The sequence below is a fragment of the Malus sylvestris genome, chromosome 10 (genome assembly GCF_916048215.2).
Source record: "Malus sylvestris chromosome 10, drMalSylv7.2, whole genome shotgun sequence".
Classification (NCBI taxonomy): domain Eukaryota; kingdom Viridiplantae; phylum Streptophyta; class Magnoliopsida; order Rosales; family Rosaceae; genus Malus; species Malus sylvestris.
The window spans coordinates 13,036,596-13,059,894 of NC_062269.1; the positions used below are offsets into that span (position 1 = coordinate 13,036,596).

The window sequence follows — 23,299 nt, forward strand, 5'->3', positions numbered from 1 at the left end:
CCTCATCTCACATTTCAAACCTTCTCTTTCTACACTCTCTATGTAACACAAAACAGTTGAGCCCCATCACCATCTGCCATCTCCAATGAGCCCCGACTGAACCACTCACTTGTTATAGGCCTCGTAGCAAGCCATCAGTGGCCTTGATGTTCCCTTTATTCCTCTAACCCTCTTCTTTCCCTATGCAAATGTTGGACGACCAGGAGGCCGAGACCACCATCATGACTACTTTAACTAGCCACATTAACAGATTTCATCAACCTTCCAGACAAAGAACTAGGACTTCAAGCTGCAAACTTAAACCAGCCATGAAACCTGCACTGTACAATGGCTCTATCACTGTTCATTCCCTTTCCCAACCATGGTAAGCCTCGAGACCCTTAAATCATTCTTGTTTCGAAGCCATTATAGTGTTGTTAATCTGCAAATGGTGATTGGATGACGACGTAATGCAGGAAGCAACTTAGGAAAAATTTCCCAAATTTCAGGAAAACTATGATTCGTGGCCATTTGGCCACTTTCAGACCATTTCTTTACCAACACCGGCCACGATTGGGCTTCCAATAGGTATAGTCTTGTTCCCTATGTTTCTAGCTTCACATTGGTTTTTGAATTATTGAATTTGGTTAAGAATTGAGCTCGATAGGAGCTCTAGGAGTCGGACCAAAAACCTATAAAACGCAGGCCTTCACGAGTAAGGCGAGTATCATCATACTCGTAGGCGCGTGAGGGAACCACCGCGGGTGGCGCGTGTAGTGCATGGCTGCCAATGTAGCCACCTTGTAACAATGTGTGGTGGCGTATGCGGCGGCGCGTGGAAGAGCCTAAGGTCTCTTCTTAGGTTTCTCGACATGCCAAACCCGAATCCACCCTTCGTTTTTTGAAATTTGACCGTTTTAAAATAGTTTCTTTATTAGCTGTACTTTGTACAAAAACGCGTTTACATAAATGGTTTCGTTTCTAGGCGAAACACATCGCAAGGACTCTCGATGCTATGAGGCGGGTTCGACTCAAGGACATGATCTGTGAGTGGGTCTTTTCTTTGATATATACATATATTTGTTTAGTTTCCATATATATATATATATATATTTAATAATGAAGTTTCTATATGACTGCCGTAAATAAATTAACCTTTATTGGAAATGACGTAGTGAAGAGAATTAGAAAATCATTATAAATCTTACAGGATGCCTTAATTTAGGTTTACGGCTAAGAATTATGTTATGTTGACTAGAATTATCAAATCACTATGGCATGATTATATTTATGTTATATATTCATCGTTTGCTGAACTGGTGCTAGTACTTTCCCAGGCTCGGGCTAGTCTTTCATGTGTATGTGCATCGCATCGTACGCTCACTTTGGATCCATTATAAGTGCCAGTCCTGTCCTAGATTGTTATAGGCAATTAGGACTCGTATGTGCTATGCATAGCATCGGTCTTCACGTGATTGTAGTACTAGAACGTTTATCATTGTTACTCCCAGTCCTATTCATGTTAGAATATTTATACATGAACTCGAGTGTCAGCACGTGTCAATGAGCACTCAACATGATATGTTTACTTATGCGACATTATGTGATTATGGACATCATGCGCTTATTTACAAGATATTGTGCCGTAATGAATTCTTGAGATATTGCAGGCTGCGGTAATTATTTTCTTACTATACGTAGTACATATATTTTGGAAACTATACTTGTTTTACGGCGAAGGGTTATTATGTTTTCGAAAAGGTTTTTACAAAGCTTTGTTTTACTGCGGTAAGTACATTAGCTGTAAAAAAGAGGTTACAAAAGTTTAAATAAAACTTTTCCAAAAGAAAATTAAATAAGACCGACTCAACTAGTCGTCGGAGTTTAAACCCGCCAAACGGAAATCCCGTCTCAATCTGACAAATTTCAATACCTGCAACCTCCGTTCTTTGCCCTAACGGTCCGGTTTAGGGCCTTTCTCCCACCACCTTCACAACTCCCAATTCGTCGCCATGACTGAGGTATCCTCCTCCGCCTTCAACTTTTTTTTACTAATTTTGAAAAGCAGGTTTTCTTGATTTTTTTTCTTCCTAATTTTGATTGATTAATCGAAGAGCAATATTCATGAATAATAAGCAAAACCCGTTATGCGAGTAACAAGATTTACTTAGCTGCTTCGTGTTCTTGCCAATGTTAGAGTTATGGCTGCATTGGGACCCATTTGATGCTAATAGTTAGAAATCTGCGTTGCTAATTATGTGATCCCGTCACATTTGTTCTGATTTGGGGATAAAAAGAATGCGATTTTGGCTCTGTTTAGATATCTATTGCAATTCAAAGGTTCCGAAAGGCGAGAACTTGTTTGATTTCCAGAAGCATAGTGATATACTGATGCCTAATGGTATAGTTTATTTAGTATGCTGCAAGAAAGCTTGTGTTCGAAATTCACTACTCGGAAGTCTGAAAAGAATAATCTTCTTCTTTTTAACATTTTGGGTGCGATTTGATTTGATTTTCAATAATTCACTTTCTGCTGCGCTGACTGTGGCTTGTTTTGTGTATATTATCTTACCTTGTTAGTTTTTCTCCATTTTCTTCTCTGTTTGCAGTATTGGGTTAGCCAGGGTAACAAATGGTGTGACTTCTGCAAAATCTACATATCGCACAATCCTTCCAGCATTAGAAATCATGAGCTTGGTCAACGACACACGGATAATGTTGCTAAGAAGCTTGCTGATATGTGAAAAGAAAAAGCTGCAAAGAAGAAGGAATAAAAGGAAGCGGAGCGCGCCCTTCTGCAAATTGAAGCAGTGAGTATCAAAAGGTTTTTCGAAGTTATAAGTGGTTTTAATATATGTATGAATACATCTATTCGGATAATGGAGGTTCATTTTATAGTGGCAATTCTTTGGTGGTAGTGCTTCTCCTCTTTAATACTATGGTTCACTCCTATTCTTGTTCTCATCGATATTGCCATTTTGTTAGCAGTCCGAGAGTAGCTGTTATCAATTCAAAACTAATTATGTTTTCAAATACATTTGAATGGCAAACCAGAATTTGTGAAAAAGTTGAGCACAAATATTTCCTCCACTCCTTTGTCTTATGAATTATGATTTATTGTAAAACTCATAAATTTAGCTTTCTTGGAAGACAAATTCTTCTTTCTATGAGACACTGACCTGAGAAAATTTTCTTTATGCTGATTTTTTTTGGTCCTGAATGTTTACAGAAAGCTAAGCGCAGTGCAGCTATCAAAAGGATGTGGCAAACTTAAAGGAGGCTAAAGATTCTCGTGTATTTGAGGTTGATGATGTGGCAAACTTGGGAGCAGCCTCTCCATAAATGGGGGTAAGGCTAGCCGACATTTACCTCTCCCAGACCCTGCGTAAAGCGGGAGCCTTGTGCACTGGGTACGACCTTTTTTGTTGCAAAGTTAGGGCTACACTATTCTTGCATGCTATGGAATAAGCCTGTATATTACACCTCAATCACTTTGAAAAGAACCGCTTCATTATTTTTGACAATCTGATGCATCTTTTTTCCTTTCTCTGTACTGGTATGGAATCAAAAGCTTAGTTTATTCTACTTGGCCATATGGTTTATAGTCCAAGAGTACCATGAATGTTGGAATAGGAGTATAGGACTGTTGAATAACTGAACTTCTTGCTTACAGCTCAACTCTTGAACAACTCACTATAAGAAGAACATTGTTTAGTTTTTTATGTTTAGACAATACAACAATCGGGCAGCATGTAAAAAAATTATTTCTCAACCAGCGAAGCTTGAGAAACTACTCTGACGCAATTATGTTTAGACAATACAACAATCGGGCTGCATGTAAAAAATTTATTTCTTAACCAGTGAAGCTTGAGAAACTACTCTTGAGGCATTTTGCCGAAGAAAGCACTCTACAAGGGAGGAGAAAAGGAAAAAAAGGAAGGCATGGTTCCTTAAAGGCTAGTGATATTATATATATACATGTATATATGTGTGCGTGTGTGTATTTTATTTTCTACTTCGTTTCTTTTTCCTAACAAGTGGAAAACAAAATTTCACTGTTGGGTTAGGGATGTTGGCCAGGAGAGGAAGACATTAAGCTAGTAAGTTATGCAAATTGCCTAGAATGAACTAGACATTGTGTTGTTAGGTTGATCTCTTGCCACACTTGTCCGGTTTTATAGTAGACCAATAATTGTTGAACAGAAATGAGTATTTCAAAATTTAATAAGCATCTCTTTAGGGTGGTTCATGAATGTTATTTGGTACTGAATGGGTCCTTTATTGCTATTTGACGAAGCATGCCTTATGCTTTGTTGATCAATAGTTCTTATTTACTTCTTATTTATTAAAACTGATTTAACTCTGATTGGTGACAGAATGGCAGTATAACAGCACATCAGGTTATTACTACAATCAAAGTAATGGTTTTTACTATGATACGAATGCGGGCTTCTACTATTCTGATTCTATAGGTATTGACTCACTGGACTTATATTCTGAATATCGTGTTAGCTTAACCATCCTTTTAGAATATGTGTTGTAGTTGATATATTTACTTGAAGAAACACAACAGGCAAGTGGGTGACACAGGAAGAGGCATACGTGAACCTGCAGTTCTTATCAAATGCTGGATATAAAAAAACCATTTTGAAAAAGCCAGCGTCAACCTCAGGTGCAGGATCAGCTACAGAAAACAAAGGTGCTGATAAAGCTCAAAACGGGCCTCCACCTGGGCCAGTGGTTTCATCTTCATTAAATCCTAAGAGATCTGTTAAAGGTGCTCCTTCGTCCATTGCTGTTGGAAAGAGAAAGAGAGATGAGAAGCCAAGGGCTATATCCGTCGAAGAAGCAGCTGCACTTAAAGCAAGGGAGGCTGCAAGAAAGAGAGTTCAAGAGAGAGAGAGAGAAACCATTGCTTGGCCTTTACCGGCCGCAACAGTTTGGCTGCTCTAGCAAGTTCATATCTTTAAGGACCTTCACTCAAAAGGTATGCTTTAAGTTTTCCTTTTCCTTTTCTTTTATTGAACCAGAACTTTCTCCCATCTTTTTCCTTTATCCCCTGCATGTTCTTATTTTTATGACGGAAGGCTGTCAAAATAGAGTTAATGTCTTCTAGTTATTTCATTATTTAGTTTCATCAGTATTTTTAAAGGTGTTTCTAGTGCAACACTTAGTGGCCAAGTGTTTTTTTTATCAGCTCAACAAGCATATATGTTTTTGCATTGAACATTTTTTTCGAACTTTATATACGTAAATATACATAAATATAATATCATTAGGAGAACTCTTTTGGTCAATCATCATATATGAAACGTTAACTATGCCCCTATTACCTTACCAAATTAATAATAGGGTTATAAACAAAATAGTATTTTTTCTGTACATTTGATCTCCTCACTGGAATGTCTTGGAAGAGACGGATATAGCATGGATCACTGACCTTTTCAATAGGATTTTGAAAACGAAGAAGATGCCAAATGAGTGGCGAAAGAGCACTTTGGTGCCTATCTATAAGAATAAGGGCGACGTACAAAATTGCATGAACTATAGGGGTATTAAGCTAATGAGTCATACAATTAAGCTCTAGGAGAGAGTCATTGAGCATAGATTGAGGCAAGAGACACGGGTTTCGGACAACCAATTCGGGTTCATGCCAGGGCGCTCAACCATGGAGGCAATCTATCTCTTACGAAGATTGATGGAAAGATATAAGGATGGGGAAAATGATTTACACATGGGCTTTATAGATTTGGAAAAAGCGTATGATAGGGTCCCAAGAGACATTATTTGGAGGATTTTAGAGAAGAAAGGAGTACGAGTAGCGTATATCCAAGCTATAAAGGATATCTATGATGGAGCGAGGACTGCCGTAAGAACTCATGAAGGACAAACTGAAAGCTTCCCCATAACTGTAGGGTTACATCAAGGCTCATCCTTAAGTCCTTACATTTTTGCATTGGTAATGGATGAGTTAACATGACATATTTAAGATGATATTTCTTGGTGTATGCTTTTCGCAGACGATATAATGTTGATAGATGAAACTCAGGAAGGGGTAAATGCGAAGCTTAACTTTTGGAGAGAAGTGTTGGAATCTAAAGGTCTTCGCCTAAGCCAATCAAAGACAGAATATATGGAGTGCAAGTTCAGTGCAAATGGAGGCCAAAATGAGTTAGGGGTGAGGATCGGAGATCAGAAAATACCAAAGAGCGACCACTTTCGCTACCTAAGATCTATCTTGTAAAAGAACGGAGAATTAAATGGAGACCTCAACCATAGAATACAAGCTGGATGGATGAAGTGGAAGAGTGCATCCGGCGTGTTGTGTGACCGCCGTATGCCACTGAAGCTCAAGGAAAATTTTTATAGAACGGCAATAAGGCCGGCGATGCTGTATGGCACATAATGTTGGGCAGTGAAGCATCAACACGTACATAAAATGGGTGTAGCGGAGATAAGGATGCTTCGTTGGATGTGTGGGCACACGAGAAAGGATAAGATTAGGAATGAGGATATCCGAGGTAAAGTAGGAGTAGCCGAAATTGAAGGAAAGATGAGAGAAAATTGGTTACAGTGGTTTGGACATATGCAAAGAAGGTCTATTGACGCTCCGGTTCGAAGATGTGACTACGGGACAAAGGTTCAGGGCCGAAAGGGTAGAGGAAGACCTAGGAAAACTTTGAAAGAGACCATAAGAAAAGACTTAGAGTACTTGGATCTAACGGAGGACATGATACAGAACCGAGCCCAATAGCGTTCTAGGATTCATATAGCCGACCCCACTTAATGGGAAAATGCTTTGTTGTTGTTGTTTGTATTTGATCTCCTCACTGTCATCGAAGACACCGGTTTCTCCTCTTCCTCTGTAAATCCCCATCACATTGCACACCTAGCCTGTGCGTGATTCTTCTAATGTTTAGCTTTGGAAAAGATTGGTCACATATAATGCCTTACAGGTAATAAAATTGATTTTTCAGTTTGTTTGGTTTGAGTGCAAAAGTAACACCAATTATCTGGAACCTTAGGGGGTGTTTGTTTGACCTTCTTAGGTGAGACTGGACTAGACTAGACTAATTGCTAGTGTAGTCCCATGTTTGGTATGCATAGGGGTTAGGTTTATTGGGAAGATGGGACTCGCTCAGATTAAACCCTTCGGTAGGAGTTCTAAGCCAAGAACCCCAAATTCCCCCGGACTCGTAAGACCTCCTGCGAGAGAGAACCTTGCTCATCCTACGAGAGAGAGTCGCACATCTTTAGCTCCTCACCCTGCTCCTTCCTTGCCCTGCTCGCCCTCATCTGCTCCTCTTGTCAGGTAAACTTCGAATCTGAGATTTATTTCTTCGATTTGTTTTGCAGATCGTGATTTTACTGGGCTTTGTTTGATTTAGTTGTTTTGGGTTCGAGAAATTTTTAATAATAGACCTTTGCACTCGAACAAATTAGGGTTTTGATTTTTAGGATCAAATTGAGATTAGAATTTGGGCTTTTCAAATTTCAACTTTTTTGCATTTTTTCAAGTAGATACCTGATAAATGATCGGTATCTGGTCTCTATTTGAGGGCTCCACTCAACTTTTATCAGATTTTTTTTTTTTTTGTCATGATCGATACAAGTATTCTGATTGGTTCTCTATTGTTGTTTCAGTTTATTCAATTGGAGTTGCAGATTCAGAAAACAGAACTTGGTTTGTGAAAAGAAGGTTTCATTCTCATCTATTTCTTTTTTGAGTTTTCTTTTATTGCTGCACCCATACGCCTGCACGATACATGTATGCACTCACTCCTATATAAAAAATATTACAGACACAAACTTGATGTCCCTTGAGTACAGACAAATGCTCCATCCATGCATGCTGAATAATCATATACTTGTTCTCTCTTGAAAACTTTAGGGTTAAAATGCATTTGAAAATGCAGGCAGGATGATGTAAAAGTGTAATGGGTGATTGGCAGTCTGATAAGGGTACAGAAAATGTTGGGATATTGATGTGCATTGTTTCCATGATTTTTTTTTCTCTAAAGCCCAGGAGATCCTGCCTAAGATCTCCCTGACCCAATGGAACATGGCCCATCTTGTTTAATCTGTACTTCTTTATCTCATTTGGAAGGATCCCGTTTTTTTCTTTGTTATTATGTATTTTAAATACTATTGTTAATGTAATTTTGCACATTCAAAGCTTCTCTGCTATGAAGATGTATTTGGATTTTATGTCATGCACAATTACGTATCGTTCTTTGGCATTCATTATTCCATAAAATCTAATTCCTATTGAAATAAAAACTTTGTTTTCTATTCAAAAGGTTGAAAAGGGATAAGGATAAGATGGAACTTGGGAATTTAGGATGTCAAAGTTGTCAAAATTCCAAGTCCTACCCGCATGCTGTTTCGGATTTTTAAATTTAGGGTTTTAGTAATGTTAGTATTGTTTTCATTGTCTTGCTTTTTAGTCCGACACTGCATCGAACGCTTCACTAAGATAGTCTAACTTAGTCTAGTCTAAGCCAGTCCAACTTAATCCTTGAAGCTAGTTCAGTCCAAGATAGTCCGGTACAATAAACGCATCCTTATAGTTCTAATAACAAGGAATGCGAAAGAGCCCAGGTGTTATTACAATTGGATGTAGAAAGGGATGAGTCTCACAAACACTTGGGCTCGCAATTCATAATCCGAACTGCAGCTATTTTTCGGGTTTGAGGGGTACTGATATTGTTAGATTTGGAGCCTAGAGCCACTGATACACATGTTGGGGGTGTGGATTTTCTAGAAGAGTTGCGACTTTCGCACTCCCATTTGGTCTTTTTGCAGTCCTCCCCTTGCTTTATTTTTTTATTCTCCTTTCGTTTACTCAATTACCGAAGAAGAAAATAAGAGGGAGGAGTGCGAATAAATAAAATGCGAGTATTAAAATCGCCGCCCTTTCTAAATAGTCAACTTCTCTTTTCTTTTGACCTCTTAATAAACGTGGAATGGTTGTTCTTCCAACTATTGTTTTAAGAAAGGCAGTCTAGTTGGACTTCAATTCATATATCTCATTATGCTGCTGATGCGTGTCACTGGAATTATTTTGCAGAATTCACCAAGAATATTTTAATGCAACGATGCATATTTGCAACGGCTGCTAATATGACATCTCGCGTTAAATTTCAATTGCTAAGAGATTCTTGGTGGCATTGCCAATTGGGTGAGTAGCCGTGCCTTATATTTTAATCTGTACAATCCGTCGTGACCTTATTGATTGGAGGGTTATGCCATGAAAGATGTGAATTGTTAGGTTCTTCAAAATGATGGGGTCTCGGCCTTCTTCGATGTGCAACTGCTGAACAATTAGGATGAAAGTAATCTCATAGCACTATTGCTTTAAATTTTGTTTCACCTCCCCCCAATATAGGTCCGATACAATTCTAGTAACGTTTTCAATGAGGAACGTTGCCCTGTTCATTGTCATAAGACCGTAGAATTTACGAGGTGAGATGGTGTGGAGGTGTATGTTACAAAACGATAGTTTTGTTCCAGTGTTTGTATGAAATCTCGGGTTTGGAACATTTGTTAGAGAGTATGGAAATTAGTATTGTAACTTCAAGCATGATACATGGATGCCAAGTATGGTTACTAGTTTTTATGCATTCAAGCTTGAATTTCGCTAAGCTAAGATTTGCTAACAGAATTTGAACTCAATTAAACCAGTTTCCCTTTAACTCAATGTTACTTGAGATAAAACTCAGGTATGATGGGTCGCAATTTCAAGTCCATAACTTAGACGATGAGTTTGAGATTTTTAATCAACGACGTAAGCGATTCATGTCTATTCTTTTATTGTCGTTATTATGAATGATGTAAGGTGGAGGTGTGAACCTAGACAATTCCTTTCCTTTGGTTGAACATAGAATAGATCGTAGATCAAAATCAATTCACTGTCGATTCACCAACCACCTCTCACAGCCGAAATACACCTACTTAAAATGTTAATAGTAAACTTGCTTAGGGAGGTGCATTGCACATATTTCTCAATCATATGCTTGCTTTACACAAACTCAGTGAATAGAAAACGAAGCAAAATTGTACGCAGTCATATTTTTTTATTATTAAAAGTGTCAAGTGTTAAATCCGAAACACAGTATATTGAAATGACTGCTTTATTTTAGTTATCTAGCAAGGGAATTCAACCCTTGTATATAAAACCAATATAAGAGGAGAATTTTAGTTAATTACAACTACCAGTTTGTCTCTTGCACGTGGTGTTTGTTATATATATATATATATATATATATATATATATATGTATATGTATATATTTCTGTGTCTAATCAGTTCATTGACTTGGTCGACGTTGTGACTACTTGCAGAATGGTCTTAGATTTCGGCCAGAATACAAAGACTTTGGAGTCAAATGAGTTTGTTCTGAATTCAGAAATCGCTATGCGGTCCATTGATACTGCACGTCTAATTGTTGGATTTTCTAACGACGTGAGTGCTTCTTGTTCACACTGTGTCAGATCAAACGCTGGTTTGCATTCGCTCAAGAGGCCCTGCTCCGTTTTAACGTGTGTATACATAATTATATACAATTGGTGTTAATTATAATAATCTTTTTTTTTTTCATTTTAGAACATCAACTTATCTTTATACAAGGACTCTTGTAAACGAAATCGTGATTGTATACAACCAGTTACCGCTAGGACAAATTTTTCCCATCCTAGGGCATCAACTTGTCTCTGCATAACTCTTACATACAGACAAAATCGACGGCAGCTGGGACTGTAAAACCAATCACATTGATCAGTTCAATCGCTCAACATTTTTCTCTGATATTTATTTCATTTCTAAGAAATACTTTTTGTCTTTTGTCTTTCCTTCATAAACCCCTATAAAAAAGTTCTCAAAAAAAAAAAACCCCTATAAAACTCTCCCATCAAAATTGAGTTATCTATATTTGTAAGTTAACATGACGTTTACTGGTATAATGGTCTTTTTCTTCACTAAGTATTAAATCCAAAAAACTTATATAAAAGTGGAGAATGGTTCAGTGTTAGTAAATTATAGAGTCATTATCAAGAACAGATAATAAGAGGTGTAGATAACGAAAACGTTAGTAGAATTAATTTAATAAAACAGTCTTATGATAACATAGACAAAAAAAATAGAACAGATCCCCTACCTATTTCTGAAGCATTTGTTTGAGTTATTAAGTAATCATTGTCTAAAGGTAAGGATAGATTTGGTATATTCTTTATGTTTTTTTCTTTGATTCTTTTGATGAGGGCTATATCTTCGTGTTTGAATTTGATATTTCCTGTATTACTAGGCGTCGTCTGGGGAGATGGTTGGGTTTTCGTTGTCAACTGAGCTCTCTTAACATATCAGAGGGAGGAGTGGTCTGGTTAAGAGGAATATGAGTTCTTTGTAAATGAGGTCTTAGGTTCAATTCTCGTCAAATGCAAAGTTTTGAATCACATTATTGCTACTTCATTGTGAGGATTAGCCCATTCCTCCATCCCTTTAGTGTAGATAATATTGAAAGACCCTTGGGTGTTGAATGCTCCTTTAATTAATTAATGGGAGTTTTAACAAAACACTCCCGGCACTGTTCATTTTTAACAAAAAATCACATTTTTACCTTTAACTGGCACTATTCACTATATCTTTAAAAAGAATTTTTCGTTAAAAATGAAGTTTTTTTGGACTTTTCGTTAATTTTCTTTTAATTATATTGATGCTAATAACTTTCTTGAGGAGGACTTTCCAGTCTCTTTCTTTCATGATGGTTGGTGGGTGGTAGGCTTCAAGGTGATGGTTGTTGTATCGTGTTACTGGCAAGAAAACCGCGTTGGTAATGGTCAGTTTGCTGGATTAGGGCTTTCCTCTTTCAACCCACAACGTATCTAGTTCAAACTCTCATCTCCATTTAATGTAAAATGAAAGTACATTGATCGTTTGTGATTAGAAAACTCCTCATAGGTCAGCAGCTTTTATGGTTAGAAATAGAGCAGAAATACTAAGAGATAAAGCTCGAATGGTTGACCAAAAAAAAAAAGGAAACTTTAACGAAAAACTCTCGGTACTGTTCACTTTAACGAAAAACCACATTTTTACACTAAAAAGTCAATCCTGATACTATTCACTTTACCTTTTATTTTGTCCTTATCGTTAAAACTCAAAGTTTTCAAACCCTTTTCATTAGTTTTCCTAAAAAAAAAAGCTCGAATGGTGACAAATTAATAAAGATTAAATGACAACACTTGGTCAGATGTTGGCTGATTGTTTTTGTAAATTCATGTTTAGCGTAATGTGAGGCATCTGTTCTTCCACACTTGAGTTTCACATGAAGTGGTATATAATATAAAATTATTAATTGACGTTATATGTATACATCACTTGTCACAACATGCAGTAGAAAACTCCTAGCCTATGTAGGTGGGATGTCCTTAAACCCTAGCATATATATAGGTTATGAATCAAATTGTGCTTGGTACAAATTAATAAAACAGGCCAAAACTCAGACACAAGTATAAACTCATCAACTATCAACATTCTCTCAAAATCATCTTTTGTCCTGCATTTTCTTATTTTAGTATCTAAGAAACTTTGTCGACACCAAACCGTCCTACCCGGTCATATCTTTCCAGTGTTCGTCCTTGCAAGTTTCCGAAGGGATTTGTAAGTTAATGTTCAGACGTTGATCCATTTTCCTACGTTAACATATAACCATTGTTTTCAAGACCCTAGCTATTAAAAAGTTGAGTTTACATTTACTTCATAAATAGTAATAGAACCAATCTTAATTATCCATTAGTGAACCTTATTTTCGGGCATTTACTTGTTCACATTTGCATTTAGTTTTTTTTTAAAATAATAATAATAATAATAATAATAATAATAATAATAATATTTTAACACACCACCATAAAGATGTGAGTTTTACCTTATAATGGGCAAACAACAATGTGGTTTAAATTTATCTTTGACGAAAATCGAATCTAAGATTTCTCACTTATAAGTGAAGATAAATATTACTAGATCATAATAATAAGCGAAGTGTGTGAGAAGTATCTTTCTTTTTCTCTTCTTCATTCACAAAGTTACTTTTGACTCTTTTGAACCTTTTCAATATCTTACCCTTTATTACCAAATGCTTTTCAATCGAGCACAACACAACCATGCATGCTCACTCACTCTTGGCCTTTGAATATGATATTTCTACTTTCTACAAAGAAAAAGTTCAAGAATCCGTCAAAAACCTGCATTATTCCAAGGGTGTATTCAATTAGGATTTTGAGAGAGTTTAAGGGAATTTAAATCTATGGAATTTGAGAGAGTTTGAGAGAGAAAAAAAAAAGAATTTTCAGAGATTTTAAGTGAAATAATTATAACTTTCATAGAATTCACATGAATTGTAAAAGAATTCTTTACATGGGGTTAAAGAATTTCAAAGAACTTGATCAACAATTTCCTTCCCTTTACAAGCCAAAATCAGTTTTATTCTATTAATCTCAACAATTGGCCTTAGGACCCAAATCGCAATGTTTTCAAGTTGCTATCAAAGTGAAATTAACACTGGCATTCAAAATCTTGGAAGTTAAGACTTACAAAATAAACTAGCTATCAAAGTTTATTCAAACACAAATTGCATACAACAATTGGCCTTACTGCGATAATTGTTCACATATATATATATAGTGATATCCACATACTCTCATTTTTACTTCTCACAATTTCTTATTAATTTTTGGTAGTCAGATTGATTGAATAGAAGAAGATTAATGACAAAAAATTAACAAGAGTGAGTGGAGGTTAGAATAGGTGTGTAAATAAAATTATCCTTATCAACTTTAGCATTTTTGTCATCATCAACATATATGATATGAGACAATCGTTTAATTTTGTTTTCGGTGCAGATAATATTGGGTGATTAATTAAGAGTGCTACTAACCCCGTCTCATTGTCCTATTTTCTTATCCATCTTTTAATAAAATAATATGTTTAATTTTCTAGAAAAAGATTTTTCAACCCCTATTCTGTTTCTCTCTCTCTCTCTCTCTCTTCGGTTTATTTCTTCTCGCCTTCTACATCGACTGCTACGGCTTCTCCACTGACCACCACTATCTCTCTCTCGTCCCCTGTTTATCATTTTAGTAAATAAGTTCTCTCTATTCGTCCCTAATAAACACCATGCACATGATGGCACATTTTAGACGTCATAGAATTGTTTTTTATGGCATTTGACCAACGACATGAATCTCACTCTCTTCGAATCTGGCGTTCCACCCATCTCACTCTCTTCGAATCTAGAATTTTTCTTCGGAGTTCATTCGCACATGCCCCCATAAATTCTTGCTATCTTCTGCGAAGGAACTGAAATGCAGAGGAATTGAAATTTTGCACACTCTCTGAATTGAAATTCCTTTATTCTTTGAAGTTGAAATCCCGACTGTGGTGGCCATTTTTTTCCCAAAATCAGGTCAAATAAGCCTGAATTTACCTGATTAGGGTTTCATTACTCTGCATATTATTCTATGCAAATGATATCGTCTAATATTGGATTACGATCATGATGATTGCAAATTTTGGGTTTGTTTTATCAGAATAGGTTCTATCCAATTTTCAATGCATCTCGTTGTAGTGCATTTGGAATTTTTCAGAATTTTTTGGAATTTGGATATAGAAAATTTTTACAAAAAAATTGTTTTATTAGGTTAAGTTCCATCCAATCATCTATTTTGTCCTCTTGGCGGTGAAAACGGAACAATGGAACTGTGGTGATGGTTATTTTAGGAATTATAGTGGGTGGAAAAATATGATTTCAAAATTTTAAATTTTTATAGTTGATGAAATTATAACGTGGAAGGAGAAATAAGACAATGAAGTGGGTCTATCAACACTCTTAATTAAGAATCATTCCATATAATTGTATCAAGCCCATGCTCCTCTCTTTTCTCACATTTAAAAAAAAAATTATTTCACTTTTTTCACTCTCAACATTCAACAACCTCCAAAGTTAAAAGGGGAAAAAAGTAACCCTAGTTGTCGGATTTATATGGGTCTCCATTATCCATAATAGACACATTCTCTCAATAAAGCTAGGTTATGCATGCATTGCTGGTTGCCCTTCTTTTTCCAGCAACAATGGGAATCTGTAAAAAGCAAGTCCTGCTACGTGTAATGAAAACGATATAGACAGTCGGTCACGCGCACATTATATAAAAAGTTAAACAATAATATAGGCTCGTCGTAAAATGCATGAATTGTTGTTCTTAATACCGTCCAATTTTATGATCTTTATCCTCTTTTGACTTGTTAGATATTTGAGAAAATGTAGTAATAGTTTTTTAATTTTAATTTAATTAGAATTATGGTCTCTTAATTAAAATTTATAACTATTGGTCCTTTAACTTTTATTACAATATGTAGTTATGGTCATTTTCGTCAACTTCATTAAAACTTCTATAAAAATGAGTCCCGTGCATGACACGTGAGGCTGAATCAAAAGGCAAATATGAAAAACTAAATGAGAAAATTGTAGAAATTGTCTCTCAACTTAGCCTAATTGGAGAAATAGTTCCTCATTTTAACCCAGTTAGAGCAATGGTCCCTCAACTTTAACCCAATTGTAGCAATAATTCTTCCAACATGACTCATTTTGACGGAAGTTCTGACTAAGTTGAAGAAAAAGACCATAGTTGTACATTTTGAGGAGTTAAGGAACCAAAGGTCATGAATTTTTAGTTGAGAGATCATTGCTCTAATTGAGTTAAAGTTGAAAGACCATAATTACAATTTTCTATTGATATTTAGACAGGCGGAGAGAAGACATAGTTTGCAGAGTATAAACTAAAAATTCATTCCATATGATTACAGATTAGTAGGGTGAAATTGATTAAAGCAATATACTTTTTTCTCTACGCTTAAGTTTGAATTATGTTATTTGGTTTACATAAGTTTAGAGTTTGAATTCTGTTATTTGGTTTATAGAAGTTTAGAATATAATGTTACTTGTATATTATATATATGAGAACTCCATACATGGACTCTCGCAGGCAGATGGCGTTATAGCGGCAGCGTAATTAAAGCAATTATATCTAATCTGCTATCGTCCTACTAGAATAATGAAGAATGAACTGAGTAACCGAAAGGTAGCGAGCGGCGAGCCAATTTTTCTAATTGATCGAAGGTCGGTTGAATGAAGTACATGAACTGAACCTAATGCTTGATTAAGATCCTGAAAGAAAAATAGTGGTTTTTAAAGGGGCCATTTGTGGAAGGATGTTGTGGAATCACTTGCATCGCATCATGGTCTGTCCTGCCCTAATTATGCGTGAGGTTTTTTTTAAATCTACTTTCGTAGCTTATAATATTTGAGCTCGAGATTTCATTTCGATACTGCATTTTATTTATTCAACAAGTTATGAGATGGAGCTTAACTTATAAGAAAGTTGAAACTAGGTGTCGGTAAAGCAAATAAGCATCCGTGTCTAATACGATATTAAATTTGTTGATAGTACTCGCAAATTTTAAGATATATAATATGAGTTTGGCTAGTACAATTACAACCTTTCCAAGGTACATGTAACTTAATTAAAATTCTGTTTGATGAAATACAATATTGTTTGGTAACATAAGAGGGCGGATCATCCCAAAAACTAGATCAATGAGTTATTACAAATAATTCGAGTACTGAAGACTCCCATCATAGCATCAAATAATTGAGGTCCAATTTAATTAGGAGGATTCTCAAAATAATGGTATTCAAGATTTATATTATAGCTCCGATTGGTATGACATCTACAACCATGTTCTTCCCTGGTAAACACATACTAACTTGCATTCGGCTATGCGTGTCATAGGTTGTATGTACTAATGTTGGCAAGAGGATGAAAATTGGTATTAGTGATATTATTAATTAAATTAACCACAAGAGCCAAATCGACATCTCCACATATAATCTTGAAATACTTCTGTCAGCTACAAATTTCAACCCAAAGTATAATTCTCAAATTTCAGCATCAACCACCCACCATTTTTCCAAACTACAATATTGATATTTCATGAATGTTACGTTTTTCTCATTGCTTGAAACTTGAAAGTACAGTAGCACACTATTGACACCGAATTACTTTTGTTCCATTTCTTAGGCAAAGCACATGATGCATGGGCCTAAGATATTAAATGGGAACCCTACGACGCATCATTGCAGGTTTGTAGGGATTACGAACTTGTGGTTGCAAAATTGACACAATAAAGAGAGAAAAGGTCGGTTTTGTAAAAAATATTGAATGATTCTTCAACTTTTGCTTGATTAATGGTGGCAAAAACCCAGTTAGACAACTTTACACTGCAAAACATTACTGCTGTAATGATTACACAACGGACCTAATAATTGTAGGCGTAAATCTTTTTCTTCGATTCTCATGCGTCTGTCTGGGGTGTGGTCCTGGGTCGGAGGAGGGGGAATTTTTTTTTTTTTCATCTTATTTAAATAGTTACGATTAAATCATCTTAATATTATATTTTTATTTATTTTAATAAAGGGTTTAGGGATATTCGTTTAGGGAATTACTACGGTGATATTAGGGTTTAAGGATATTCGTTTAGGGAATTACTACGGTGATATTAGGAAAGGCCTGTTTTTTTCTGTCATCTTTTTGGGTAGAGGGAAATAATGTGATTGCGTACATTGGTCATTCTTTATTCAAATGTAAAACGGCAAGAAAAATGAGATAAAGTGGATGTTGAAGAAGTCTTTAGTTTTCTTTTTCTTTACTTTAATTCAAAGTAGACAATGATATTCAATAACGTTAGAGGTTCTCTTTCCTAAATCGGAACACCTCAAGGATAAAGGATCGATGTCACTATTTTTGTTTTTTTGTTTTTGCAGGTATAAGGATGCCAATATTCCAACAGTTCTCATAACATAAATTTTCTACCAAATAAAGATATTGTACTCAATGCAATCGACATAATTAAGGCGATAGAGGATGAAAATTCTAAATACAAAAAAAAAGGAGAAATTAGTTCCTCATCCTTCCTTTTGCTACTCCATTGATTAAAATCCTATTCATTTTCAATTTTTTTTATCAAGGTCCTTGGGTATTAATAACATCATTAATTATTTCAATAATAAAATATTTTTTTATGTCTAAATATATTCATTTAATGTTTAAAATGTTACAATTAGTATATTTATATTTATGACTAACTTTTTTATCATATATTTTTAGTTTTAGTTTGTACCTTTTTTTTTAATTTGTACTAATTTTCTTTTCAGTTTTAATTTGTACCCATATATTAATTTCTTTTTGTGCCCATATTTTTTAAAGTTTTATTTGTATTTGAACCCATATTTAAAAAAAAAAATTTGTACCCATTTTTTATTTTGCCAAATGTACCCATGCTAATTATATGTACCCATTCATGTTTTTTTTTTTTCAAATTTTTAATCTTAAAATGTACTCATTCTTAAAATGCTGAGTAAATTGTAGCAATTGTCCTTTCAACATAACTCGTTTTGACCAAATTTTTGACGTAGTTGACGAAAATGACTATAATTACACACTTTGATGAGTTGGGACCCAAATTATATAAATGGTTATTTCGACATAACTTATTTTGACAAAATTTTGACGAAATTGATAAAAAAGACTATAGCTACACATTTTGATAAGTTGAGGGACCAATAGTAACAGATTTTTAGTTGAGGGACCATTGCTCCAATTTGATTAAAGTTGAGGGACCATTGCTATAATTTACTCATTTTTTTTATATAAAATCTTTTCAATTTTTTTTTCTAATCCATTTTTAGACTTATATGGGTACATTCTTTTTTATTTGATTTTAAAATGTATCCATGTCAAGTTTAATCGAAGAAATTTACTAATGTTATTAAGCCTAATATCTTTTTTTTTTGTGATTTTGAAGAATGTACCCATGTTTTGATACAATAATTTTTTGGTTAATTTTAATGAATGTACCTATGTTTATACACACACACACACAATAGTATATTTATATTTTAATATTTTTAATCCCACAAATTATGGTTTTTTATTTAAAATCTTATTTATATAAACAACTAAAAATTTTAATTTTTGAATTTAAAAAATATAGTAACATACATAGAAATAAATTATCACATTAATTTCAGGAACGAAAAAAATTGAAAATCAACAAGGTTTCAATCAAAGAATATTCATAGTTAAGGACAGAATCCAAAGTCTCCCAAAAAGAAAAGTACAAGATTTCTGACGTAAAATTGAATATGGTAGTAGTGATCAAATTTTACTTTGATAAATTGTTCCTCAGCCAAACGCAAAACGTTGGTTGTAAGTAATCTTTTGTGTATATATGCATGTTTCATACAATTTGGATTCCGTTTTAGTGATAGAGACACCACCATAATCGAACAATTAAAAAAACCAAGATCAAGTTGATCAACCTTATGAGTAAAATTCAAACATCTATATTCCACAACAAAGAAATTGTAAATACAAAAAATATCTACGGCCGATCGAGTTATTATCTGCACCCTCCACCACGTGTCAAAGACCCAAATGCACCTCTGGAAATCTCGTGCAAACCAGGGTTGAACCCCAAGCACCCCAAGAGCCCATGCTTGTAAGGCAAGAAGGTCTTCCTCCTCATCTCCTCCGTTACCGCCCGGTTCGCGGTGTAATGCAACTCGTGCGCCGAAACCGGTCCTCTCCTCCTGGAGCTCACCGACCCCACGCTGTCAGTGGACCGGAAACTCGAGTTCTTCACGTCCTCGGCAACGCTACTACTACTCTTCGTCTTGGGCGACAACATGGCATACTTCCTCAAATGGTCTTTGCCCGCCGTGGCTCGGCCTTCTGATGCACTCCGAAACAACAATAAATCTTTCAATTTCCATTTTCTGTTTCCTTTCGATGAGAACGAGATCGCTGATAAAAACGAAGAGTATGCTGAAGAAGTAGAGGCCTTGTTAGAGTTGACTGTTGTTGAAGAAATCGCGTTGTCTTCTTGGATCTCGAACATGATATCTGACACCCTCAAGGGAGACAAAGATCTGCTTCCCTTTTTATGAGTGGAGGCAGATCTTTCCCTCCCGCGTCTTCCCTCTTGATTTTCATACTCATCCTTTCGTGTCTCATCCATCGCAGCCGCGAAAGGGTCATCAGTACGATGATTCTTTCTGTGATGCCGCGGGGATAGAACTTCTTGGACTAGTTTCCTTCCTTGGGATAGTCTTGACGCTCTTGGCGACGGTGACCTCGGTGAAGGACTAGAGGGACCTTGATCATGTACTCCTCCATTCCTCCCAAGTTGTAAGCGAGGTGGCGGCTTTAGAGGCTTGATCTTGCCGCCATCGAAGAGCTCGTCCGCCGGCAAAGAAGCTTTCTCCAACTGACCACTAAAGTCGAACTCAAAATCCTCCTCATGATGATGATTCTGATCGTTACTAAAGCTAGCTCTTGATTTCGGAATTCCGGGTTTTTCTTCCCACTTAAAAGGGACTCTGGAGGCTGAGAGTCTAGGGTTGTTGTCCATGGAGAGGTCATTGAAGTGGCTGTAAAAGGTGGAGGCACGGGTGGGACTGGTAGGTGCGCTGAAGAAGTAGTTGCCAAATCTGGTGGGGCTTGAAGGAGCGGTCATGTAAGGGGAGGAGCAGGCGCTGCTATCGAAGTTGAAGTCCACCGGAGGAACTGGAAGAGCGACTTGCATCTCCATGTCTGGAGTATTAAGCTTTGTTGTGTATAAGGTTGGAGAATAGTGAGAGAGAATTGGATATATAGGAGTTTAGGTAGGAAGAGGGGAAAGAGGGAGAGAGGAAGGAGAGGGGAAGGAGAGGATAGTGGGGGAAGATTGACTAAATGACTAGAGTTTTCATCAGTCTCTAGAGAGAAGATTGGTCTTAGACGCCAACTTCATATACAAACCTACTTCCCCATCTGTGTCATTTATGGTTCTAATTTTCTTTGAGCCATCTCCATGTGTGGGGTTGGTTTTTCTTTGGTTTCTTTGAGTACCATGTTTTTCGTTTTGGTATTTTATTTGGGCTGATTTAACTAACTTTTTTTCCTAGACTTAAAAAAGAAAAGAAATTTTTTTTTGTCAATAAATAAAAGAAAAGAGGTTGCTTAGAAACAAGTGTCAGTTTGCACCAATGTCTAAAATATCGATATTATCCTGATATTTTTATTGAAATTTTCATGTTTTTAGACTATCGATATTTCCGATATCATCGATATTTTAGACCTTGATAGGAACTCTATGTGGTACTGAGTCAATTATGTATCTTACCATGCAATGTATGAAGTGTAAAATATTGTACTAATTCACTATATATATATATATGATTATGATGTCTTTAAACTTCTTTCATTAATTACTACATATTTTTTACACTCACAATGTTTGCCAGCTCGCTATATAATCAACTTAAATCAGTTAAATCCATCCTGCAATGCATTTCCTTCCAATTTGTTTATGATAAACTAATAGATAATTGACTAAATAAACATTGTGCAAAGTTTCAATAAAAATTTCCAAGTTTTTCTTACCATTTCTGTGATTTTTATTCAATTTTTATCAATATCGATAATATCCTGATATTTTCATTGAAATTTCCGTGTTTTTAAACTACTGATATTTCCAATATCATCGAATTTTATACATTGGTTTGCACAATACAATAAAGGTCAATTATATTTTATCATCTCAAGTTTGGATGCTATTGCAAGTTCGTACAATATCTTTAAAACATTTTAATTTCATACATTATTTATTATTTTATTACAATTTCATACCTCCATTAATAATTAAACCGTTAATCAAATATAAAACTAACATATTGGTGATGTGGTGAATCAAAATAATTAAATATTAAAAAAAAATTGAATAAAAAGTTAAAACCGAAACCTCCCCTTCTTCTTTCTCCAGCTACCTCTCTCTCTCTCTCTCTTCCTCTGCATCTCCATCTTTCCACTTTGCATCTCAATAATCTTCCATGGAAACACCTTCAAATCCCTCCCAGTTCCAAACCCCACAATCCCTCTAGCATTTAGCACCATGAAATTTCCATTTCTTAACAAGTCCCACACACCCAATTTCTCACTCTCACCTCCCTTGAAAACTCTTCAGCAAAACCCAGATGCAAATATCATCTGCTTCCCAAATCACACTCTTAAAATCCTCACTTCCGTAATCCCAAATGTAGAAAAGCAGGATGAACCCAACGCCCAACACGCAGGCTTTCCTCTGCTCTATCCTCTCTCTCTCATCTCGCACACCACATACAAGCACCCTCTCATCCACTCTATCCATCACAATCCCTCATTCTTCTTCTTTAGATTTAACGACTACGATGCCGCCATCTCACCAAGATTCACATCGTCGGCTTCAGAATCGTACAAGGGTCCAATGGGCGAAATTGCTGCAGGTCATGGCGACCTGCTCCACTGGAAAACCGTCGAGCTCGAGCAAGAATCGAAGAACTCGGGGAGGAATCGGACCTCGCAGTAGTGGATGTGGTCCGGCAGAACCAACTGGACGGCGGCGGCAGGCTTGGGCTGGGCCTTCTAGGCCCGGGAGCGGTGGCGGGAGGTGAGGCAGAAGGAGAGGAGAAAGAGGGTCAGGACTATCAGAGAATCGACGATAATTCTAATGACGACCCAGAGACGGAGCCTGAAGATTGATGTCGAAGTTGAAGAACACTGTGGAGGCCTGAACCACGGTTGCTCTGGGAAGTCAAGCGGCGATTCGGGGTTGGGTTGTGAAGGGAGGATGAGGTCGGGTCGGACCTTGGAAAGGAGCCAGGATGGTCTCGCCGTCGAGTGTGTCGAGTCCAGACAGCACCAGCAATCTTCTTTTTGTTTTATTTATTTATTTTATTTTTGCTTTATTTAAATCATTAAATCTTTATTTTATAATTTATTGACCAGTTGATAATTTATTGACCAGTTGACTGCCACATCAGCAAAAATATGTGACCCTATAATTGTCACATCATCACAGTCAAATTAACGGTTTAACTAACGGGTGTATGAAATTGCAATAAATGTTAAGTAAATGTATGAAAGTGAAATGTTTCAAAAGTGTTTTATGAGGTTGCTATTGCACTGAAACTCAAGGATGCAAAATGTAATTTAACCATACAATGAATAAACATTATAGCGATCAAAAGTGTTGGTCGTTTTGCTTCCATCCCAAAGAGGTAGGCCGGCTCACAGTCCACAAAATGGCCCGGCACCCACAAAAAGTGCTCTAGCCCAGCCTAATAGGCTGGCACCTAGCCCAAGCCGTCTTATAGGCTGGCCCAGGATGTGCTGAGCCAAGGATTGGCCTATGTGAC

At 36.1% G+C, this 23,299-nt stretch overlaps 1 protein-coding gene and 1 pseudogene across 1 annotated transcript; one reads left to right on the forward strand and one right to left on the reverse strand.

The window, feature by feature from the left end:
- Positions 1-1,991: 1,991 nt before the first annotated feature.
- On the forward strand, positions 1,992-8,185 carry LOC126584253 (zinc finger protein ZOP1-like; annotated as a pseudogene).
- An 11,101-nt stretch (positions 8,186-19,286) lies between these two features.
- Positions 19,287-20,866, reverse strand: LOC126584652 (uncharacterized). Its single transcript, XM_050248989.1, has one exon. It carries the CDS (start codon positions 20,674-20,676, stop codon positions 19,486-19,488), a length of 1,191 nt encoding a protein of 396 aa, XP_050104946.1. The 5' UTR covers positions 20,677-20,866; the 3' UTR covers positions 19,287-19,485.
- Between the last annotated feature and the right edge of the window lie 2,433 nt (positions 20,867-23,299).